General features: G+C 36.0%; 1 protein-coding gene and 1 pseudogene across 2 annotated transcripts; both read right to left on the bottom strand.

Moving 5' to 3' along the window:
- Nucleotides 1-8,877: 8,877 nt before the first annotated feature.
- Nucleotides 8,878-11,932, bottom strand: LOC107654824 (cathepsin L1-like; annotated as a pseudogene).
- A 4,273-nt stretch (nt 11,933-16,205) lies between these two features.
- On the bottom strand, nt 16,206-25,827 carry LOC107654825 (transcription cofactor vestigial-like protein 2). 2 transcript variants are annotated; one of them, XM_016442075.1, is made up of 5 exons: nt 25,558-25,827; nt 24,462-24,611; nt 23,477-23,654; nt 17,872-18,291; nt 16,206-16,624 (listed from the first exon to the last, which is right to left on the bottom strand). In XM_016442075.1, exons 1-5 carry the CDS (start codon nt 25,642-25,644, stop codon nt 16,581-16,583), a joined length of 879 nt encoding a protein of 292 aa, XP_016297561.1. In that variant the 5' UTR covers nt 25,645-25,827; the 3' UTR covers nt 16,206-16,580. The 2 variants fall into 2 exon arrangements, with proteins under 2 accessions (XP_016297561.1, XP_016297560.1); XM_016442074.1 differs by lacking the exon at nt 23,477-23,654 and having other exon boundaries at nt 24,284-24,611.
- Between the last annotated feature and the right edge of the window lie 404 nt (nt 25,828-26,231).

Raw genomic sequence — 26,231 nt, forward strand, 5'->3', positions numbered from 1 at the left:
ATATATATATATATATATATATATATATATTAACAACAGTGTAGCACCCTGCCCTTTTTGAGCTACGGGAAATGTCATCTCTTTTTCTATTGATTTCTATTTATGTATTAATATTTTAGTCTTCATGAATTCAGCAGTCCATGAGGGTATTTAGCCCTAGACCTTCATCTCACACAAGCATTAAATAAAAATGTAAACTCATGAATAAGAGAAAAACGGCTCTCAAAAGGATTCTCAAGACCAAGAGACCAAAACCAGCCATTGAATTTTGCCTCTAAAAGGCAAGTCAGTTCATTTTATACTGATTTATACTATTTCTATTCATGCAAGTACAGCTCATATCTACTTGAAAGGGAAAATGCCAAAATCTCTGAAATTCAAGATTAAATTCATATAACATATTTTAAATCATAACGTCTGACAACAATAGTACCATAAACTGCTTTTTTAAAAAGACAATTAGCTTTTTTTTTTACCTCAAAACAGGGACTACAGATGGCATACTGATTATGATTTCTCTCTCTCTCACACACACGTCTGGTTCACTATCCTTGTGGGGACTCCCCATAGGCGTAATGGTTTTTATACTGTACAAACTGTATTTTCTATTGCCCTACACATAAACCTAGCCCGCACAGAAAACTTTGTGCATTTTTACAATCTCAAAAAAAACTCATTCTGTATGATTTATAAGTTTCTGTACCCATGGGGACCTCAATTTAGGTCCCCACGGTGACACAAGTCCCCATGAGTTGGTGTGTATTCAGGTTTAAGTCCCCACCAGTATAGAAAAACATGTACACACACACACACACATCTCCTCTCATAATGTCTCTGATCTTGTCACAATGTAAAATCATCCAAAACATCTGGTTTATAGCACCCCCTAGAGGAGTGTGTGTTTGCATATGTATTTGAAAGAGGCAGATTATGGTATTCAGATTAAAACTCTGACTTTATGTCTGTTAATCTGGATTAAATCCCGTAGGGACAGAACTAAACAACACTGGCTGATAATCTGTATATGTGAGTGTGGGAGTGAGTATTAGTTTTGATTGGATTGAGGCTGGGAATTTGTGTATTTAAACTGAGATTACCAATGCGATCCAGTCTTTGAAAGCTCTCTACTGAGACAGGTGAAAGAGGTCGCTGTCTCTGGCCCTGTTAGCTGTAACCTTCTCTCTGAAGCGCTCCTGCTAGCATAATAATCTGCCCTGTGTCTCATATGTGCGCTGAAACAGCAGACTGTGGTAGTTACAGAAGAGTCTAACATTTCTACACCCTGACAGCCGGGGTGTGAATATGTGTGTGTGCATGTGTGCACTCATACATGTATGAATTTAATTGTGTGTGAGTGTCTGTCAGTCTGGTTTAAATGCTTGAGCTATAGTGTTTTAACAGTGCCCTCTGCTGTCTGTTGATAACATAGCAATACATCAATTCTCATTCACACACACTCCATAAACAGAATCCACAATAAATGGAAAAAGTACAGTTGCTCCTCTGTGATTGGATTTAGCAACTAAAGAAATAAAGAAGTCCTTGAGAAATGTTGTGGTGTAGACCGATAACTTCAGCACTGTGGTGAGCTCAGTATGCAGGATCAGCCAAGTGTGTGTGGTTCTACTCATTGATTATATGTCAGTCTGATCTCCACTGAATGCCCATTAGAGCAGACAAAGCCAGATGAATGCACACACACTACACTCTTAAAAATAAAGGTGCCTCACGATGCCATAGAAGAACCTTTTTGTCTAAATGGTTCCATAAAGAACCTTTAATATCTGAAGAACCTTTCTGTTTCACAAAAGGTTCTTTGTGGTGAAAAAAGGTTCTTCAGGTTACAAAAAGGTAAGAAATAGATGGTTCTTTCAAGAACCTTTGACTGAATGGTTCTTTGTGGAACCAAAAATGGTTCTTCTATGGCATCGCTGTGAAGAACCTTTTGAAGCACCTTTATTTTTAAGAGTGTACTGTTGTGGACACACCAGGTTACGTTAGTTTTAAGTCATATTTTTCTTCTGTTGTGTGTGTGTCTGTTAGCATGCTTTACTGACATCATTTAGCGTGAAAAGAATCATATGGTGTTGTGATATATTAAGGGTTTTGTAACTCTCTCAAGGAAACATTCATATTAGTGTTAAGGAATAGCTAGATACATTAGCAGAGCCAACATAACCCAAAGTATGCTTCAGCCTAGGCTAGGGTACGTTACAGTGCCTGTGGCATAAATTTCATCATTAGCATAATTAATAGATATGTACTGAAAATAGGTTACAACAAACTAGTGTGCTAAAATGTTGTAACCTACACATACATTAATATTTAGCTAAATATGTTGCTGTTCCTTACTATAGTTCTAAAAATTAAGCTTCTTTAGTTTTATTAGTTGTATTTGCTGACTTTAAATAGATTCCATTAGGTAGTTTTAATTACTTTTTGTTAGTTTGTGTAGCTAACTGCTTTTTTAAAAAAGATAGCTTGACCGTAGCTACTACTGAACATTACTTCACACACACACACACACACACACACACACACAATGGGGGCATCTGCTGTTTGGGTAAAAATAGAATGAGGCTGACAGTAAAAAAATAAATCAATAAATAAAAAAAGAGAGAGAGAAAAGATGATGAGAGAAAAATATAAGCTTGACAACATTCTACATGACAGTTATATTAAAATAACTGAATTAAAAGAGCTCTGGTGGAAGATGACAGAAAATGTATCAATGGCAGATTAAGGATGAGAGGATGTATTTTCTTGGCTCTTGTTTAAGTTAAGTAAGTTAACTTAAAAATGTTAAGTTTGTGTGTGATGTGCTCAAAAGACTTGTAGCCCAGCTAACAGCTTGAATGGAAACTTCATTTATTTATTGGTTTATTCGTAATTGATAGTATTCTGCATTTAGCATGCAACCAAACAAAAGGATACAAACTGAAAGTCAGATTAGCATGAAAAAAATGAGAATTCAAGTGTTTCCTATCAAAGTATATCACACCTTAAATTCAGCATGAAATTAAATTCATCTACTGTCTAAATGCATGTTATTGATCTTATTATGATTAATTTTTTTTTTACGTCATAATTTTTAAACAAAATGTCATAACTTCTCTCTAGTGGTGGCGTATGCCGAACTCGCATAAACCTTGCCCCTTTCATACAATCAACTGCAAGTTCAAAATCACATCTTCCTCCATCCAGTAAGCAACCAATAAATTGAAACAAGTGTCCATTCTACTTTTTTCTTTTCTATAATATGTTTCATTTGCATGTGTCACAAAATAGAAGAATAGGTCTTTCACTCCTTCCACTACATGGCAAATTTAATGTTTCACTGTTTCTTCAACTGAACCGTTGCTGTGTGTTAAATTGTGTTCTGACAGAGAATGGCGTCTGTTCTAACTGACACTTTTTTTTTTCCACTCAAGAAACATGCTGTGAAGCTTCTGTTCTGACAATCACATGCACCATTGATCTTCATTCACTTCAGCTCTATTTGAGAACAATGCAAACCCTCTGTCTTTAAGACATGTGGGCAGAGCTTCACACATGTGCCCAGTAATTAACCATGAGCATCGTCAGGCAACTCTGGCAGTCTGTGGGCACAGCAGGGATGGGTCCTTTTCTGACTAACAGCTGGAGGGAGCTGTGTGTGTGATAATTGGGATTACAAGCTGTAATCAGGAGTCGTGCTGACTGCCCCAGTTTTTGCTGTTTATCTGATTCATTTACTGAGTGAAAGAGCCTCATGGTCTTGGTCTCAGCCAATCATGAGAAGGAAGGAGAGACAAATTATTACTCTCTTTATAGTCTTTTCTTCATTTATCTACATTTGACTATTTTCACATCAAACTTCCACTTCTTTGTTATGGGAACATCAGTCAATCAGTCACAGGTTGTGCACTGATATATGTTAATGAATCTTATTGGTTTACATTCACATTTACTAAATATGACAATATTTCTTTCTTCTTTCTAAAGGCCATATTCAAATCATTTTACACAGCTCTCTGGAATAATACTCCGGAACTGAAACAGTCAGTTACTGTGAGCTATGAGGTTGTTAATTGATGGAATATGATTTAGTTTAAGCTATCAGTTGACATTATTTTTTATTTTTATTTTTTCAAATAGTCATGTTCAACAGCGTAATTCCTGATTATTACAAAAAAAAAATACATTAACCATGATTCTGCAGAAAAAAACCTCAACCAATTAGAGAATTGCAACAAGCAAATTGCACCACAAGAACATTTTAGTGATCGCCCACTCCCATGAACCACTGCGAATGTAGAGTCAGTTTCCCTATATGCTCTCAAACTTAGATATTTGTATGCATAATATGCATATTTTGCAATAAACAAAACATATTGCTTCTATATATACAATTTACATCTTTAAATCAATAGTTTTATATTTCTCCATTGGTTTTAATTCAATCATATTATTTGCAGTGCTCAATGGAACGTATGTATAAATCCTGTCAGGATCCTAATCACAGGGTTTATTTTATGATAATGGCCTTGTGACTGTTAATTGTATCTTATTTTATTCTATTGTATTATTCTATTGTATTTTATTCTGTTCCTTGCAGCATTAGTTTTAACAGCAAGGGGGGACAAAATGAAAAAAAAATGCTAATCTCATACTTGCAGATAAGTTTCATGAAAAGTGAATACTTTCCAGCTCATAATTAGTTTTAAAACATTTTGAAAACAATTCATGGAATTTTGTTGTTTTTATCACACATAATATTTTTCTATAACAGTATAAATGTTTTTTGAATGCACATGACAATATATAATTACCTTTATAATTTAAGGGTCTCTTGCATATTTGGGGGGTGAGCATAAAGCTACAAGAGCACCTTCAGTTCTAGATTCATGTCTCAGTGTAGCTTCCTGCCCAACATTAGTTTGGGTAATTAATGCTAATCTCATACTTGCAGATAAGTTTAATGAAAAGTGAATACTTTCCAGCTCATAATTAGTTTTAAAACATTTTGAAAACAATTAATGGAATTTTGTTGTTTTTATCACACATAATATTTTTCTATAACAGTATAAATGTTTTTTGAATGCACATGACAATATATAATTACCTTTATAATTTAAGGGTCTCTTGCATATTTGGGGGGTGAGCATAAAGCTACAAGAGCACCTTCAGTTCTAGATTCATGTCTCAGTGTAGCTTCCTGCCCAACATTAGTTTGGGTAATTAATCTTTTCTTTTTTCACTCGCTAAAACATTGGCTCAGTATTTTTGGATGAGAAGAAACATCATTTTCATTACAAAAACCACTGAAAATGAGAGATGAGAGTCTCATTATCCAACAGCTGTGTGGTGATGATGAGATTCACAGAGAGGAAAAGAGGAAGGAAGGAAAGAGAGATGGAGAAAATAATGGAGGATGAATGGAGTAAATCAAAGCTGTGTAAACTGTACTATATGTGCAAGTGCTCATGATGCAGCTTCTTCATCATTCAGAGATTTATTTAGCATTATGAGGGCCTGCAAAACTCCTTGTCAAAATTCTGCGATTTCAGTATGGTTGCTATTAAATGCCTAATAATTCTGTAATTTAAATTTAAATTAATAGCATGAATAGTTAAAAAATAATATAATTTCTACACAAAATACACATGATGCATAGCTGTGACATAAATAAACCATGAAATAACACCCTTCCTAGTAAATACCACTCCTGCTTGCTGGATGTCGTCCTTGATTTTTGGCAGTATCATTATCATTAGCTCAACATAAAACAAAAGAAGTCATTAGTCAGCCCCCATCATGACAGAAAAACAAATGCATGTGTGTGTGTTTGATCCAAGAGTGAGTCGGTGTCAGTGGGTGTTAATCCCACAATAATCTTGGCAAGGGTGCTGCAGTTTTTCATTCCCGCACAAATACTAAGACCACCCAGTATGAGGCTGAATGACTCTGAACCTGTCAATCAAGGACAGCTGAATTACAGGAAGTTGTTTAGTCTCTTGTTCTGTGTTTAATCCATCGCTGCCTCCTATGGTTATCAACAGAAGAGAGAGGATTATCATTATTATTGCATGTGACACTCTAACGACGCTATCATCAATCTTCTAACTGCTTCTCAGGAGCACTCCAGTTTATAGCATTGAAAATATTGTCAAACGTTGGACTAAACTAGAAAATCAAGGCAAAAGTCAATGCATTACAGATGTTTTACCTGGATAGAAATCCATTATTTCTTCCGCTTGTTAATAATAATGAAAAGGGTCTCATTTTCAAATCCTAAAAATGAAAACATGCCAATTTAGGAACGAATTTTTAGATTCTAAAAATGAAAACATGCCAATTTTAGGGTCCATATTACAGTACAGAAGCAAAAACTCGCCATAACTCCACAGCAAACAAGCTACTTAGCAACAGCAGGTTACAAAGGTACTGCAAGTTTAGAACTTTCTCGCCATCCAGTGGTCAAAAGTATAAACTGCATTTAAATTGGATTTCACTTTTCCTTAATTTATTTCATCAGGCTTAAATTACTGTAACTCCAAAATCTGGACATAAATAAAATGTAACAAAAAAATGAACAAACCCAGAAGATATAAAGGTAAAAATATAAAAACAGAACACAACATGACCAACATGAAGTGAACGTGTCTGTGGTTCTCTGCCTGTGGTTTTGGGCCTTGTGTTTTTGAGTATAGGTTTATTGCTCCTGAAAGGCCGGTGATCATGCTTTCAGATCAATTTCTTTGTGCAATAGTTTGAACAAAAACATATATGACTCTTTCACTTTTCAGAAAGTTCTCTTTATCTTATGGATGTATATAAGCGACATACCACAGACCAAAGATTGAGCAATACAAAAGGCATAAACGTTGTAAACATGGAAACAAGACAAGTGATTTATGACTGACACCTGTGAAAAAATATGTTCAGTCTATTTCTATATCTCAAAATGAGCAAGATAAATGAGAAAGAACTTCTATTTAAAAAAAAAATAAAAATGAAAAAGAAGAGGAAGAAGTAGAAGAATTTAGACTAACAAGATTTTAGTAGAAAAATTCATACCGTCAAGGTTTTCACTCCACCCCACCATAATTATCTGTTCCACCTTTATTTGACCCTCTAACTCTAGCACTTTCTATTCTATTTTAATTCTACTTTATCTATATTTATCTTATTTTTTTTATGGAAAAAAAAAAAAAAACACTAGCTTTCTATTTTTTCCACTTGTTTTTCTTTGTTTGTGTGTGTGTGTGTGTGCGTGTTATATATATATATATATACACCTTGCTACGTGTACTGTGTTAGGCTAACCGAGACTTGTCATTTGCACTTATATATTGTTGCTCTTTTGTTAGTTTTGACTGCTTTTATTGTTCTCATTTGTAAGTCGCTTTGGATAAAAGCGTCTGCTAAATGACTAAATGTAAATGTAAATGTAATTTGTAAAAATTCTTATTCTCTGTACTAAATAATGATGTATTATTGTAATTGTAAGGTATGATTTGTTAAACTGGCTTTAAAAATACACAAAAAATGCCTTTTACAATTTCAAAAAATTCACTCAGTTTGCATACCACTGATAGTACACTTAAAAAACTGTGACAGTATGATTGGAACGCAGGAGAATGTGCAAAGTCATTTTCTATAAGCCATTTTGATCAAACAAGGCAACATGCATGGAATGCAAGAGATGTAATCAGGAAATAACTGTGGAATTATTCCCAAAACAGATGGAAAAAAGTCAATCAACCTGTTCTACACTTTAAAACTTTCATGCTTAAAAGCATATCTAATTCTTTTTAGCAGACCTCAATTCATAGTTAATGGCTTGACCGTCAACATTAAAGTCAAGCCAGACAAGTCATGTCACAAAAATACCCACAAATAATTCTACATTTATGTAGAATAATGATAGATAGATTTCTAATGCTTTCTAATTGTGAATGAAATTACATATGAACCAGCTCTCTTATAAAGTCTGTGTGGGATACAATCCAAATAAAAGAACCCATGACCTCTGTGTCTGTGGTAATTTGTATAAACACAAACTGAAGTACTGAACAGACCCACTGATGTGTATTTTTGAAAATTTGATTATGAATGAACACACTCTGTCTTTGAGGATGCATAAAAGCCACCAATAATAGCAATCAATAAATAATGAATGTATGCAGAAATACTTTTGAAGTCATATCACAGGGTCTGTTTAAATCTGTTTATTTCAATAAAAAAACAGCATCTGTTCATTAAAAACAAACCAGGCTTGATAGACTTTCTTGGAAGAGAAACTTTACTGAAACACCCTCTCAGGACCTTATCCTCTGAACTGTAATGTTTTTCTTTCAGTTATTGTATTTTCATTAATTCTTTCAATCACTGACAGATGGGAAGGAATAGAGGTCTATGTGACCTTCTCTCTCTTGAAAGTAAAAACATACACATGTGATCAAATGATCTCGAGCTTCAAGTGGAAGCTTCCAGCAGATTCTCAGGTATCTCAAAGTGGAAACTTGGTTTCATGATTTGGATTCCTGACAGTTTTAAAGAACTTTTTAGTTAAAACAAGCCAGACACTTAGTTAACTGATTGGTATGTTAGTGTTCAAAAGATGGTATTTAGTGTCTTTTAGCAGAATTGGTTCCATGATTAAAAAAAAAACGATTTGGATTCAAGAACTGTTTAGTTAAAACAAGCCAACACAAACATCTACACACTATCTCATTCTCATTGGCATTTTAGTGTCTTTTAAAATATGCTATACAGAGCATTGTGCTGATTATGAATTATGAAAAATAAATATTAGACTAAGCAACCACAAGGATGAGAATTTTTATGTTTGACGATCAAATATACACCGCACGTTAATTTTCAGACATTTTTATTCCATACTTCACAGTAACATAGTGTTTTTGTTGTCAGTGGATTTGAAAATAAAAACAACAGCTGAGGTCAGTTTATTAAAATATTTTACATTTTAATTAAAATGAAAGTATGATTATGAGGTATTATTGTAGAATCATTCAAACAGTCCACATTTCCATTCTCCCAACCATGGAGGTCCACGTTGACCTTTCCTGTAGAACATAAGAAAAGCATTTAATTCTTAACTGCAAAGTAAACTATGAAATGTATTTATTACATTTAAGCTTATATTTTAAATGTTTATATAAGCCTGTTTTTTTTTTAGGTAAATGAACTTGCGCCAATTCTGAGAACTGACTAAAGCCATATGATGAACTCACCCATTAGACCAGAGGGTAACTGGCTGCAGTAGCGATGCCACATTGGTTGTTCTTGTTCCTGGACATCAGGATGTAGCCATTTTCACCCCATCCCAGACCCCAGCTAAAATCACAGCAGTTTGAGGTTTTTAGTTGTTTTGTTTCTTTTCATTTGTGTACTTTTTTAATTATTACGTTTTGTTTCATCATCTTGTGCTTTTTTTCTTAACCTGTTCTTGACGATCCAATAGTTCTCTCCACTCAAACTTCCATATCCAACAGCCAGGACGCCATGATCTAAGTCAGAGCTGCTGCATTCAGGCTCATCGTAGATACCTAGAAAGATTTGTTATTAAATTAGCCAGCAAATTTCTAATTAAAAGCTGAATAAATAATGAATAAAAATGTCACATTTAAAATCTAACACCTAAAAAACAGGTGATGACACTTACCTGATTCATAGAGCTGAAAGCTGCTGTGCCCAGCATCGATGGCAACAGATACAGGGCCGATTGTGGCAACAGCCTCCTGTAGTGCACTTTCATCCCCACTGGTAACATCAACATATCCTGTGCAGGTGGCACCCACAGTACTCGGGTTAAAACGGCACTGATCATCCTGCGTGGAGAATATTGATGAGCAAAAATGATTCAAATTCTTTTAAAAAATCAGCTGAAGCATTACGGTCAGAATTATTTATTATTTAAACATTCTTAGGACTCACAATGGCCTCATATGGGTAGGACTCCTCTGTATCCAGACCCCCATTGGCTTCAATGTACTGGAAGGCCTGGTCCATCAGTCCACCACCACAGCCCATGTTCCCAAAAGCACCAGAGCAGTCCACCAGCTGCTGCTCACTTAGGGACACCAGTTTCCCTGTCATCTTGAATGTCTGACCCTCAAGGGAACCAGTCTGAGAGACAAAAGAGGGAGAAAGGTTAAGAATGCTGAACTGGACTATATGGATTTTATAAGCATTTTTCATATAAGATCTGTTTATAAAGGCAAAAATGTGAGTCTTACTGCACTGAAGGCCCAGCATGATCCACAAATCATCTGGTCTTTAACATCGGTCACATAGCCCTTGTCCCTCCAGTCTACGGAATTGGGCAACACAACAGCATCCTTCAGCCGGAAGAATGTAGCACCACCACGGGCCTTCGTGTTATTCATGGAGCCCAGGCATCCATGGAATGCCACCTGTCTGTATTCCTCATTGCTCTGAGAGAGGACAGAAGGAAGAAATATGATGAATTCTAAAGTTTTGTTTAAGAAAACAAATTAAATGAATTAGAGCATTAATTTTATATATTATATTAATTTCTATAACTTTATTAAAATATTACAAAATAATATCATAAAAAAACATAAAAAATACACTACACATTCATAATCAGTTTTCTCACTTATTATTATGATGATTATTATAATGACCTGTTTCTGTGTGTGTGTGTGCGTGCGTGCGTGCGTGCGTGCGTGCGTGTGTGTGTGTGTGTGTGTGCCTGGTATTCTCTACATTAGGAGAACCAAATGTCCCCAGAAGTATAGTAATACCAGTACATTCTTTAGGACATTTTTTAGGTCCCATGTGGTTTAGGGGTAGGGGTAGGGGAAGGGGATATAAAACCAGTTTGCGATTGGACAACCAGGTCTGCTTACGGTGAGACTCTTCCTCCACAGAACGGTAGGTTTTACCTGATACACACAAGCACAAGGTTTTGCTGTTAAAATATTTCAACAGACATTTGTAAAAAAAATAATAATAATAATAATAAAAATAATAAAATAAAATAAAAAAGAATATCTAATGTGTTTAAAATATTAAATAAATGAAATGTGTGTACTAAATAATGCAAATATTTGAAAATGATGTTTGACAGAAAATAAATATCTTAATAAATACATTTTAACACAATGAATTTGATTATAGTCATCAGTAATGTTTAAAATATAATTTCACAATTAAAAAAAAACATGAAAAAATTATTTGACTGTCAAATAATTTAACAAACAAATTTGTCTTTTTTTTTAATGTTCAGGCATCTCCTGAATTTATTCTGATGTTCTGATTCAACCAAATACATATTTTCACATTCCTTAAGCAACCTGTTGAACTACTGGTATACCTGTAACCCTGGAAAAGTTACTCCGTGTCAAGTGCTGAGTTAGATTAAGTCATTTCTCAAATACACTAGAATAAAAACCTGAAGTGATAAAGCACACAGTGAACAATGTGTGAGATTCATCGAAACTCTTCTGTTTTTGATTGATTGTCTGAATGGCTTCTGTGTCTGTTATGTCTAGTTCAGTATTCAGCCAGTAAAAAGAACCCAATGAATCTCTTTTCCTAAGATTTTAAAGAAGATTTAGATCAAACTAAAGAAGGAAACTCTCTTACCAAATTTCATTTTCCATGCGTGAAACTCCATGTCCTCCAGAGAAAGACTGGCAGCACTGGCAACAGCCAGAAAAGCAGCAGCAACAACCAAAAACCTCATCCTGCTCAGAGAAAGAGAAGAGACAAGTGTGAGGTGAGACAAAAGGTGCACAAGATAAAACAGAACAGAGTGTCTAACGTCACTGTTTCATTTCTTCTGTCACACTCCCCCTCATTTTTCCTCAAACAGTATTTTTTTTTAAATCTGGTAAAACCTGAGTACTTACTTGTGATGGTACGTAGAATATATGTTTCCTTGATGTCAGTCACCCAGCCTGTCAGTGTTTACCAGAATGAAGATCTGAGTTTATATAGGAGGTTTTAGTGCCTCTGATCAGGTGCCTTTAAAATAAGTGATGCTGAGTGCAAAAGAAAAAAAGGGGAAATTATGTAACAACAATTGTCTGTGACGAGTAAGATTGTAATGCTGGGGAGCACGCTTTGTGGAGGGAAGTTTCCTGTCAACGTCAACTGGAGATTCTTTTCTTCTTTCTTTCATCTTTTACAGTGTATTTATTTGATTGTGTCTCAGCAGTATACGCGTTGTGTTTTTAATTAAGTTATTCAAGGCATATAAAAAAAACTGTTAGCAGTCATACCAATGACAAGACCGCAAAACATCAGACATAAATATTTTGTTGAAGTTGCAAATTTTCCTGCACTTCCAGTAACAAACTGCATGTGACACATTCTTTCAGAACTGGTATGCATGTGTATATATGTGTCTATGTCCATATGTGTGCGTGTGTGTATACAGGCTTAGCTATATGGCCTATGAGGAAACATTTTGACTTAATCTGAAAAATCCAGGAAACATTCTCGTTTGTAACAAAAATTATATAAATAAAGTTTTTACGAGATATATATATACATCGAGTGTAGTGAAAATGACCTCAGAGGAAGCTTAGCAGAAGCTTTAAGATAATGTACAGGTAAGATTAGCGTAATTTTAAACTAATATCTCATATCTAAACATGTTAGAAATGGGATAATGTTACAGAGAGGTCTTCTAAAGGAGGATAATGACAGGCTCACTGTACATTGTCCAGTGACAACAAAAGTCTATGCTATTGCCCTTTTTGAGTGAATTTGTGTAGGTTGGTATGGCTTTGTGTGCCCCTGTAACTTTTTTTGTAGCTCAGATAAAAATGTATACCTTAGGATGAAGACATCTGTCATATGGCTGAATGTAAATATGTGATTGAGTGCTGTTTCGTGTCATCAATCCATGAGCTGATCAAACAAAAACATGATTACAAGAAACGTAGCATGACTGTTAATACTTTAAGAGCTTTAATGTATAGCCCTACAATACATGCGATGTTTATGTTAACCCAAGAACACAAAGCGAAAGTTCATCAAAATTCATTTTAAAAAGCTCTAAGCGAATATCATCAACTTCCCTGTCAACACATTCTCATGTGCAATTTTCCACATGGTTTTTACTGCACATGATGATGATTTCTGGGTTTTTCTTTTAACTAATTTTCTCTTCTCTGCCTGTAAGCATTGTGATTAATGTGGCGTTTGATTTCCTGTGAATGTGAAATACCATTTGAGTGGGAAGATTCAGATTACTTTGAAACACATAGCTTGTCTCGATTTCTTTGAAAGGTTTTACCAAACCCCAGACATCCTGTTTACATCAGTCTTGGAAAAAAATTTGAGTCTCTTTTTCTCTTTCATATTGTCTCATAATATCTTTTTGGCACTCTCTCGGATCATGAATTGTGTGAAATATGGACTCAAGGCCACTTTAAAGATCATTAATGTGTCTCTCTCAGCTGTTTTTGCACTGTCATTATAGAGATAAAAGGTCAAGTGACATGGCACAGCAGAGTTCCCCACGTTTGAAGAACATGGCAGATGTGGTTTTAGGGTAACATGCTGCAGTTCTCTTAATGACAACTGGACAATGAGCTCTTTTGTGTTGAAGTGGGCAAAAGTACAGAGCTCATCTTGTTTTGTGCGTGTTTTTGTGGTGGTTTAAAATGCATATATGTAGGCGTTTGTGTGTGCTCACGTGTTAGTGCTTAGTGTACATTTTATGTATGTGTGTGTGTATTTGCGTGTGTATCTTGTTTGTGCATAAACGTTTTGTTCCTCATTATTGTCTATCATAATAATTAAGATTTTTAATGTTTTTGAAAGAAGCCTCTCACCAAGGCTTCACTTATTTTATCAAAATACAGTAAAAACAATTACAATGTAAAAAAAAATGTAAAAAAAAGTGTTCTATTAGAAAATATTTAGAAATGTATTTTATTCAAGTGATGACAAAGTTGAATTTTCAGCAGCCATTGCTCAGGTCTTCAGTGTCACATGAACCTTCAGAAATCAATCTAATTAGCTGATTTAAATATGCTGAATTCAAACTGACCATATAGTTTGTATCATAGTAATGTTGCATACTGTATCATAATAATGTTGCTGATCATAATAATGTTAATGATAATAATAATCTATTTCAGTAATTTGATTTCTGTTTATTTTTGTACTATTTTGATACTGTAGGACCACCACTTAAATCTTTGGCGTAGAATCTAGGCAAACCCAGTTGAAAATGACTGATATAAACCACACTAGGTATTTGAACTCATGAGAGAAGCCACCAGATGACAGAAAACCACTTGATTGCTGTATTTCTGATCACATGTTTGAAGTATACAATCTTTATAACTTGTGTAAAGTGACTGACTGTATCTGTGTCTAAAAACCTAGACAGACAGATGACTAGACATGATCTGCCCACAAAAAAATATTTTCACATAAGAGCTTTTTACCATCTAACACATGAATGCCATATAACAACAACATAACTACTTAACCATGTGACTTTGCCAGATTTTAATGTTTTTCAGAGATTGTTTCTCAACCAATACCAACAATACTTTGCGACTGACCTACAAATCAGAGTTTGTGGTTGTTAAATTGACCCGTACCACTTTTTTTGCATCATTTTGTATACTATAATAACTGTATTATTATTTGTTTTATGCAATTTATATGTAAATCAGCATTTTTACACCATTTTACACCAAGTTTGAAAATCAATTACAACAATTGACCAGTAGAGGTCATTTTTGTTTCTGTTCATGTAAGTGTGAAACACCTGACAAAACCTTAAAGGGGTCATATGATGTTGCTAAAAAGAACATTATTTTGTGTATTTGGTGTAATGAAATGTGTTTATGCGGTTTAAGGTTCAAAAAACACATTATTTTCCACATACTGTACATTATTGTTTGTCCTCTATGCCCCGCCTTTTTGAAACGCGTTGATTTTTACAAAGCTCATCGGTCTGAAAAGCGAGGTGTGCTCTGATTGGCCAGCTATCCAGTGCGGAGAAAGGAAAAATTTAAATCGCATCATATGACCCCTTTAAAGGTCACATACCATTTAATGTGCTTTCTGAATAATGAACCAAAGCTTGAATGGCTCACACTTGAACTGATTATGAAATGATTCTGTGTCACTCTCTTCCTCCAATTCTGTAAAAGTACGGTAACGTATTGAGTGAGAAACCAAATAACTGCACTTCCGTGTTCTTGTTCTAGCCTATTTATTTAAGGGACTTTGTGGCGAGCATTTTTATTATTCATAATCAATGTATTATTTATATATTCGTAATCAACTTTCTGTTTTAGCTTAAAACATAAATATAAATAGTTCCTGTTGACAGACAGAGATTTTGTACCAGCTGGCTGTCATGTTTTATAGTTTTGGCAGGGTAGTCTTAGAGGAACCAACTATCCATGCACCCGTTTATAATTTCATGACCAGACAAGAGTGAGTTTGTGCCCTACAACATCAGTGATAAGCCTGGAACATCTTTCCTTCCAGAGGATCATAAACACAGTCTGATCAGTATCAAATCTGGGCTACAGCACCCCATCATATACACAACATACAAAAGAGAAATGAAGGCTTTCTGTCAGTGACCACCTACCTGTCTGTGACTAACATGTTAGCTGGAAATGTTCTTTGGTTCACACTCATAACCATAGACTTCTTTTAGAAATGAGAAATAGGCCACGACAAGAACAAGGCAACATATTTAAATGCATGTTTAATATGGAAATACAAACAATTTCTTACATTTTTAGTCTTTTCAGGTCTGTTCATTTTTAATTCAATAAAGTAGACCCACATAAAAAAAAAATACACCAAAAATAGCTTTCCACTTATAACAACATTTATGGAACCTTGTCAGTTCTATACAGTGGTTCATTAACTTGGAAAATCACATCATTTTATTTCACTCTTTTATAAAGTATGGTTTATTAATTCTTTGTGTTCTCTCAGGTTTATTGTAGCTGTTTCACACCATGGCATGTTTTCCAAGAGAAGAAAAAAAAAATAACAGCACTGGCCGTAACTGTATTTTAATTGAAACATAAATACTAGATATATTTATATATATATATATATATATATATATATATAAATAAATAAAAATACTGTACATGAGAAGAAAAAATTATGCAAAGAAACAATAAAAACACATTGCTGCCATCCTTATTCAATCAAAATATAAACAGCCAGATTTTTAGAAAATATATCATTTTGTGTATATACTGCACCATGCAATGTTTCTTGTATCTCACCGTCGAAACAAAGAACTGTAGAGGGCAAGCTGGATTTTTACACCACAATAAATACATTTTAAAAAGATGAAAAAGAGAAAAACAGATCAAAAAACAGAAAGACCATGTGGTCTAGCGCCCCTGCCTCCCCAAGGTGTTCTCTCATCACCCTATGTTCATATCTCCATGGTGCACACCAATAGTCCTGGAGCGTGTTCAGAGTGTGTGCAGAGCTGGTGAAGAGAGCCGCTGTGTGTGGAGGCTAAAGAAACAACGGTTCAGCTACAATGGGCCAAACTGCAGACTTTAATTGGATGGTCGATGAAGGGCTTCTCATTAAAACCAGTAGAGCTCCTTCCCTTTCTTGTGGTGCTGGAGACCTGCGGTGCAAAGCAGACATGAACACAATGGCTGAAAACAAGGAGGACCCATTCACACACACAATCTCCATGGTGGCTGCAAACCCTCTATATAACAAGCACCAACAACCAAACCAAACAATCCATTTCCTGCCATTAACCTGGAGGGCGTTTGCTTTTAACATAATTCATGCACTTTTCTAAATAGAACATTGTGAAAATTTGATCAGTAATTTGCTGGTAAACACTCAGTTTGGAAAATGAAGTTCTGTAGCACATTTGAAAACTTAATAGCTTTGTTTTCCAAACTGAGAGTTTACCAGCAAATTACTGATGAAGTTTCCACAATGTTTAAAAAGGAAAAATAGCTAAAACACTAGAGCTAAAAAAAAAATTAAAAATTGTGAGCAGTTTTATGTATTTTTACGTATTATATTTTGTTTTTATATTTTTACTTATTATGTTTTATGTATTGTACTCTTGTGTCACAGATTGCAACTGCCTTAAATGGTTAATCATGAGACACGTCTCTGGGATTATAAGTACAATTCTATGGATCTCTCTCCAAAAAAGGATTGTGTCCGTTTTACATGCTTAAAATATTGTTTTTGAATTAATAGCTTTGAAGTTTGATGAATAGCTCATGCTGACTTCTACTATTTGTTAATATAGACATTTTAGATGTTGCGTAGCCAGGTTATACAGCAACCTTGCCATTTTTTCCCTTTTTAAAGTGATAACCTAATCAATATAAATCACTAACATAATAATCATTTTTAGAAGTACACTCTTCAGAGACACATTAAATTCTAATTTTTTATCACATTTTGTTACTTATTTTTGCGATTTTAAGATGTTGCCAAGATTATGTTTAATAAACGGTTGATAAATGTTCATTGGATATTTGTACAAATATCAGCATTAGAGAATTACAAGAAGCACCTTGTAGTTTTATGACCTTGAGCCATAAACCATAAACCCTTTCTGAACATATAATTATATCTCTAAATATTAAAATGTATTAATTTCTCTTGAAATGTCACAATGCAATTTCTTTAATTTTACAAATATTTAATTTATGTAACATTTAAATACATGATTTATCTGGTAGAATGTTTAAATGTTCTTTTTTTTTTAAATATCATTAAATATTCATATTCATTAACTTATTCGTATTCATTAAATATGAAAAGCACAAATTCAATAAAAAGATTAACTACAATAACCTCAGTATTTGCATTTTATTTCCCTACATTAGATCACCTTACCTGATTCCATGTTGAGAGCCAGACTTTGTGCCACTTCCCCAGGCGGAAGCAACCCTGGCCATGTTGGGGTGGGTTCCAGCTTTCCCACATCATAATGCCTGGGCAGCGTCGGAAGATGAGGCGGCCGGACAGCAGGCATCAGTAGGGGTCCGTAGTGGGCATCCAGCCCAGGAGGGGAGTACAGTTCGTGGAGGGGCCGTGGGGGGGGATAGGGCTGGCTCTGAGAGTAGCTCCAGGACTCTGATGGGTGCGGGTGAGCGTGTGAGTGAGGCAGACCCGGATGCAGGGCCTGGGCGTAGGGGTCCATAGCATAGCTAGGAACGCCTGTGGGATCACAGTGGGGTCGGCTGGGTGGAGAGGGGTAGTTACTGTCCCAGAAAGATGGAGGGAAACTGCGCCGACTGCTTGAGGATGAAGCATCTAAAGTGGAGAGAAAAGAAAGAGAATGACAAAGAGAAACAGAAAGCAAAGGGTGTAATGTAATGTTAGCATGGAGAGAAACTTCTGTCAATTTTGATTTACAGTGGGTATAGAAAAGAATCATCCCCCTTTAAAATAATAATATTTTGTTGCTTTGCAGCCAGTTTTTTGTTTTATCCAGCTGTATTTACTCAGTGCAACTTAAGCTGTCCAAGTGAAAGATGTAACACCATGTCAGAAAAAAAAAACAGAATCAGTGAGTTGAATAAAGGATCACCCCTCTCCTAAAAATGACTTGTAAACTCAATCAGGTGTAGACAATCACCTTCTCAATGCACACAAAGCCATTTGACTTTCAACTGTTATCATCTGTATTTTGATTAGCTCAGTATGAAAAGAGCTTTCCTGGAGCATTTCAGTCCTTGGTAGTGTAACCGAAGCAAACAATCAACTATGGGTGGCAAGGCACTGTCAAAAGATATCCGGGATAAAGTTGTGGACAGGCTGGAGATGGATACAAAAAAGTTTCAAAGGCTTTATCAATGCCCAGAAGCACAGTGAAGTCTATTATTAAGAAGTGGAAGATATTTGGTAAAACACAGACCCTCCCTGCATCAGGACGTCGCTCCGAGTCCAAACTGGATGAAAGAGCCAGGAGGAAACTGGTCAGAGAGGCAACCAAGAGGCCTACAGCAACTCTGAAGCAATTGCAGGAATTTATGGCAAAGAGTGATCATTGTGTGCATGTGACAACAATATCAGAAATTCTCCACAAATGTGGCTTGTATGGGAGGGTTGCAAGAAAAAAGCCACGGAGCTTTGCCAAAACGCACCTTGAAGATTATGAGGCCACATGGAAAATGGCGTAATGGTCAGATGAGACTAAAATTGAATTATTTGGCTCAACAGCAAACGATATGTCTGGTGGACATCTAATACAGTTCACCATCCAAATAACAGCATTCATCCAGTAAAGCATGGAGGTGGGGGTTTTTCTCTGCAGCAGGGACTGTAGCACTTGTCAGGATAGAAGGAAAAATGGATGGGGCAAAATAACATCAAATTCTTGAGGAAAATCTGCTGCCCTCTGCCCTCTGGGAAGAAGGCTTACCTTCCAACATGACAATGACCCAAAGCACACAACAAAACTGACCACACAGTGGTTGAAGGAGAAAAAGATGAATGTCCTTGCATGGCCTAGTCAGAGCCCAGACTTAAATGAATGTCCTTTCATGGCCTAGTCAGAGCCCAGACTTAAACTCCATTGAAAATCTGTGGAATGAATTGAAGACTGCAGTCCACAAACGGTCACCATCAAATTTAACAGAACTTGAGCAGTTCTGCAGAGAAAAGTGGGCAAATATTGTCTACTATGTCTAGATGTGCAAAGTTAGTAGAGACAAATCCCAACCGACTAATGGCTGTAATTAAAGTAAAAAATTGGTTCAACAAAATACTGACACAAGGGGGTGATCCTTTTTCCAACTTAATGTATTTTAATATTGCATTGTAAATATCGGCAGTTTTGGAAGTCAATGGGATCATCATTTAAGCATATTTGAGGAGAATTGACTTTTTAAGCATTTTCTGTCCATAAAATTTTGTCCACAATCTGTTTGGGTTCGTTTCACACAACAAAATCTCATTTACACAGTATTGCCTGTTATCATGCTCTGTTTCACGAACGAAAATTGTTCCCAATAAAGCCACAGTAGAACCTTTGCGAGCAACACAGAGTGGTGTTTTGTTCAGGTTGAGTAAAAAATTCAATGACTCATTCATTCATAAAAACAGTGGCTGCATCCGAAATTGCATATTCTCTGGAGTAGGTAGGGTTTTTTTGTAAGTAATTACTTTGCAACCACAAAAAGAGTATGTTCTGTATAGTATGAATGTGTGTAGTATCTGGACGTACTACATTCGCCATGTTGTCATCGTCACGTGACCTACCAGCGTCAGTTGCGTCACGTCACTGTCATTCATAAACCCTCTCCCATGGCCTTATGGGATAGTACAGTGTCACACTGTACTACACTGTACTATGCACACTTCAAAACCACGTCAAAAGTAGTAGGTCATCTTGGTACTTTTTGCTTACTCTTTTATGAGTACTGTGAATATTTCTTTTATCACATACTGTTTTTTGCATACCATATACACTCTTAAAAATAAAGGTGCTTCAAAAGGTTCTTCAAGCGATGCCATAGAAGAACCATTTTTGGTTCCACAAAGAACCATTCAGTCAAAGGTTCTTTAAAGAACCATCTCTTTCTTACCTTTTTGTAATCTGAAGAACCTTCTTTCACCACAAAAAAACCTTTTGTCAAACAGAAAGGTTCTTCAGATGTTAAAGGTTCTTTATGGAACCATTTAGACAAAAAGGTTCTTCTATGGCATCGTGAAGCACATTTATTTTTAAGAGTGTAGTAGGGAAGTATGCGATTTTGGATGCAGCAAGTCACTTGCTTTGTTCCTAAATGAATCAGCCATTTTGAACAAACTGGTTGAATTAATCATTCAATTATTCACAAATTAAGACAGGGATTTGCTGCCACCTACTGGTGGATTTAGTTTCATATTTAAAAGTAGACCATCCATTATTTTTTCTTAATTTTTTATCAATCATTTCATATTTCTTTCTTTCTTTTTTGTTTCTTTGTTTGTTAAAATAACTTTTTATTGTTTTCACAAATAAAAACACCAAAATCAATACAGTACAATCAATAATATCAATAACTTTTCTGTTTAATAATTAAAACATTAATTTCACAACATTATCAATGTCATTTTAAAAGCACTATAGTGTCTTATTATTCTAATTGAATTTATTGATTAAACTTAAGAATTTGACATAAAATGACACATATACTTAATATGATTAAAGAAAAATGTGTTGAAAAAAATGCACCAGAAATCAATATATCGGTCCTTAATAAAAAGATTTTCTGTCACTGCTACTGTTGCTATGGTGACCTCCTCAGGAGTATATGACCCCTGTTTTTGTGCATCTCTCTTCAGTGTGCTTTAACTAACTTGTAATCTCAAGTTTGTGGTTCCTGAAATGTTGTCTGAACACTGTTGAAACATTGAAACTACATTTGGAGTGTTCAAACTTTAATTAGAGGGGACCGACTCCCTCAAACCCCCCTCTGTTTTCTACGCTGGTGTCGGTCAGTTATCATATTATTAGAGGTTCAGCTGAGATGGCATTTCTCTGTGTCTCATTTTTCCACATATAAGGCCGTTGCACCTTGGACTTTCAGGTCAGGCTTGTCACATGATTTCACGTGATTTCCAGCCCCACGCCCTCAGATGTCTTTCTGATTGAATCATGTGGTGTTCCATTTGCTTCTAAAGAGCTTAGCACACATTACAGAAATACACACGGCCACATGAGAGAGATGAGAGACGGAAAGAGAGAGAGGGAGAGAGAGAGAGCTAGAAAAGAAGAAAACCCATCAAAGAGACACAAAAGACAAAGAGGTCAAGATATTGACAAGCAACAAAAGAGCAGAAGAAAGACAAGAAAAAGGCACAGACTTCTGTCTGCCGTAAAGATCTATATAAGGCAGGAAGTTAAACCTGGAGAACCGCATGTGGTTTTCTCCTTCTTCTGTCATATCGGCCCCTCAGCACCTCCACAGACCTGCAAACCCCTATCTCTGCTCGTGCCCCCACCTGTTGTTTTCTAACCCTCCCGCCCCCCAGTAACCCCTCGTAGAATGTGGAGGGAGGGGTGAAGTATGTTTTTAGCCAATACTTTTATATTTAGAATTCTTCTGAAAAACACCGGTGATGTAGTCATGATCAGAGGAGGGGTGGGCGAGCTCCTCATAAATCTGATGCTCGGTATTGTGAGCCGTTTAAACGCGATATGAGCTCGAGCCACTGCGCTTACCACCACGTATAAACATAGTATCTGTTGGGAGGCAGGCAGCGTCTGAGAGACTAGATGAAGATGTCATGGAGAGGGAGGGAGGGAGGGAATATACCAAAGGTTCATTAAGGTAAACACACACATTAAGCATCACCTTGCATAACAGACACTTGTGCAGGCTGGTATTCAACAGGCTACTCACGCTATCTCAGCTGGCGGCACAAAAGGGACAGAAAGCGAGAGACATTTGTAACTATTTGTGACCGTGCAACTGTGCTACATTTTTAGTTCGCTCCTGTCCTTTAAGGAATAGTTCACACAAAAATTAAAATTTGGTCATCTCTCATGATGTTGTGAGCTCATATAATTTTCTTTCATCTGCAGAAAACAAAAGAAGATATTTTAAAGACTGTTTCAGCTTTGAAGACTGTTTTTGTAGCTTGAAACTTATGGGCCTCATTGACTTTCACTGTAAAAAGTGATATCCTGCTATTGTTACCTTAAAGAGTTATCTAATTTAACCCATACAATTTAGTGTTGTTTGTATGTGTGTAGTGTTGTTTGTATGTAAATTCATGTATATATGTATATAAAGTGATAATATTTTTGACTTCAGTAAAACCAGTTAATTTAGATGTTACTGTTTTTAGGTTACAATTTTTTGTGTATGTATACAAACAGCTGAAACATCCTTCAAAATGTCTTCTTTTGCATTCTTCAAAATATTGATTCTAAAAGGGGGTTTTCATATTGATTCAAGAGCAGAACAATATTGAGTTCCCCAAAGAACTTTCTTCAAAAAAAAAAAAATAAATAAATAAAACAGTTGAGAAACTTTTTAAATAAATTTTTTTTTCTTAGTGTGAAGAATATTTTAATAATCTGAACCTTTTTTCACTATAAAGAAACTTTTGTGCAATGGAAAGGTGGATGTTAAAAGTTCTTCATGGAACCAATGATGCAAATAAAGAACCTTTATTTTTACGTGTGCAGAAGAAAATAAGCCACACCGGTTTGGAATGACTTGAGGATATTATGACATGACTAAATAATTACATAATTTTCATTTTTGGGTGAATTGTAAAATTGATCATTCTTTCATTTCTCACTGACTTTGTACTAATAAGCACCTTCATTCTGTTACATTAAATTCAAATCGATTTGATTCAGTTCAGTGCATTTTATTTGAATACAACTGAGCTGAGTGCACTTAGCTGAGATTTGTGTATACAAATGATTTGCAGTAATTTTAAATTCCCTTGCATCTGTCTTCATTCAAACTAATGGGTGCTTTTGCCGCACTCTCACCTGTGCTGGGATCACTGTGCCTCTTTTTGCCCTCTGCCTCCATGTAGGTGCTGAGAGCTCTGGAGAAGTGTTCGTCCACCACGCTGCTAATGTCCCCTTGGTAATAGGTGAAGAGGACACATCGTGAGCTCAGGTATTCTGCCTCCCCGACCTCTTTGTCCTTCCTAGCCTCCTCTACCTGTCCAGCTGAAGGACTTCAAAATATTGATTCTAAAATGGGGTTTTCATATTGATTCAAGAGCAGAACAATATTGAGTTCCCCAAAGAACTTTCTTCAAAAAAAAATAAATAAATAAATAAAACAGTTGAGAAACTTTTTAAATAAATTTTTTTTTCTTAGTGTGAAGAATATTTTAATAATCTGAACCTTTTTTCACTATAAAGAAACTTTTGTGCAATGGAAAGGTGGATGTTAAAAGTTCTTCATGGAACCAATGATGCAAATAAAGAACCTTTATTTTTACGTGTGCAGAAGAAAATAAGTTGCACCGGTTTGGAACGACTTGAGGATAATAATGACATGACTAAATAATGACATAATTTTCATTTTGGGGTGAAGTGTCCCTTAAAAATGTATTGTTCTTTCATTTCTCACTGACTTTGTTCTAATAAGCAGCTTCATTCAGTTACATTAAATTCAAATCGATTTGATTCGATTCAGTGCATTGTACAACTGAGCTCACTGAGTTCACTTAGCTGAGATTTGTGGACGCAAATGATTTGCAGTGATTTTAAATTCCTTTTCTTTTGCCTGTGTCTTGCATCTGTCTTCATTCAAACTGATGGGTGCTTTTGCCGCACTCTCACCTGTGTTGGGATCACTGTGCCTCTTTTTACCCTCGGCCTCCATGTAGGTGCTGAGAGCTCTGGAGAAGTGTTCGTCCACCACGCTGCTAATGTCCCCTTGGTAATAGGTGAAGAGGACACATCGTGAGCTCAGGTATTCTGCCTCCCCGACCTCTTTGTCCTTCCTAGCCTCCTCTACCTGTCCAGCTGAAGGATACGGTGATGGGGACGGACCCCCCGAGCTGGAGCTTTTGGCAGAAACCAGGACACCCTCCGAGCAGCATGGGGCCCCCACGCTGTCCATCGGATCCCTACAGCGAGACGAGGGGCTTCTCAGACCAAGGGGTGCCTAAGAAAAAGAAGTAGCTGAAAGACATTGCGACACATTCTGTTTGTGTTTGTGTCAGTATTTATGTATGCTTGGGTGTATGTGCATGTATCTGACCGTGTAATTATGAATGTATATGTAGGAGTGTATGACAGTTGCGATCATATATAAAATATATATATGACCAGGTAAGACCAGGGCTAGTTGTCATATTCTCAGTAACTATACAGTTGTGTGTCAAAAATCCTTACACCAAAGCTTGTTTTCTCTAGCAGTGGTTTTGTATGTTGGTTTCAAACATCTTGTTCTAAACTCTCTTAAATTAGAATTACTTTTGTGAATTCTTGTGAATCTTCAAAATTACACTATCATATTTTTTTCCCAAAATATTTGGTTGGATAAAAAAATTAAACACAATAAATTTACACAAGTATACATTCAGTTACCACCTGTGTTGTGAACGTTATTTTATATTTATTTATGCAATTTATCAATCACAATATTCGTTGACCACAACACATGTTTGATTTATTTTTTTACATTACCTGCAACATTTTTGCTATTTCATTAATTGATTTGTTGTTTCCTATTTTTTTACTGTTTAACTGTAGATGAAAAGTCCATGCAAACGGTTTAATATCACCTTGCCCCATGTAATGTGACAACATGCCCCGCGCAAAAGGTCAAAGTGTTCAATGAACTGCATCTTACTGAATTGTACTTCTGTGTGATAACGGAAATGTTCGACTGCTTTAGTTGGCCGAGAATCAAAGGTTTGTGCCGATACAGAACCTAAGAAATATTCACTTGAATGTGACAACTTGCCCCGCTCTAACAGACCTCACACACAGAGCAAACACATTCGTGACATAAACATTAAAAAGTGTAAAAATGCACACTTGCATTTTTAATTTAATTATAGTTTAAGTATGCATTTCCCATTTGCATTGCGCGAAAACCTGCTTACCGGTAAAGTACTGATGAACGCTGAAGCTTTGTACGCGTACGGTGCGTAATGACCATAAGCCGGGTACATAACATCCAGACAACTCATGATAACCCGCTCGCTCCTCTCGGCTCGCAGGCAGCGGAACTGTCGAGCTCTGTTTCACGTGCAGGAGCAGAGAAACGGCTAAGAAAAGTCAGGTAGGACCGTGCAACATCTCGGAGTCAGTAAGCAGAGCGCGCGGAGACTGATCGGTGGTACACGATGACGCGCACCTGACAGTTGCGCTCGCGGAACTGTGGTTTGGTTTATACCACAGAATGCGCCCAAGACAGAGCTTCACATGTCGACCCCTCCCACCCCACACCAAGACCCCCGACCACCCTCGAAAATTTAACTGCGTAATCCACACAATGCAGAGCACGTTTGGGCTACCGGTTTGGACTACCCATTCATCTATCATGATTGATGCCTAAAGCAATTACGTGATGGAATTGTAAACCACCTTTTTGGATGAAATATGTGCAATATAAATACTTTGCATTCTTCCCCCCATAGCACAACTTTAAAATGTATACAGGCATGGCTGGTTGTAATTCTAAGTCAGTTTACATTTTAAGTAGCATGTGTGTGTGTGTGTGTGTGTGTGTGTGTGTGTGTATGTGTGTATATATATATATATATAATAAAACTAT

The sequence above is a fragment of the Sinocyclocheilus anshuiensis genome, unplaced genomic scaffold (genome assembly GCF_001515605.1).
Source record: "Sinocyclocheilus anshuiensis isolate Anshui unplaced genomic scaffold, SAMN03320099.WGS_v1.1 scaffold335, whole genome shotgun sequence".
NCBI classification, from domain to species: domain Eukaryota; kingdom Metazoa; phylum Chordata; class Actinopteri; order Cypriniformes; family Cyprinidae; genus Sinocyclocheilus; species Sinocyclocheilus anshuiensis.

Bases quoted from the DNA above. Each gene is read 5' to 3' on its own strand.
- LOC107654825 (XM_016442075.1), bottom strand. From the start codon at position 25,644: ATGAGTTGTCTGGATGTTATGTACCCGGCTTATGGTCATTACGCACCG. The intron at 23,655-24,461 runs GTAGAGGAGGCT...TCAGCTGGACAG, and splicing joins CGTATCCTTCAGCTGGACAG to GTAGAGGAGGCTAGGAAGGA. The intron at 18,292-23,476 runs GTGAGAGTGCGG...TCTCCACTTTAG, and splicing joins GCACAGTGATCCCAGCACAG to ATGCTTCATCCTCAAGCAGT.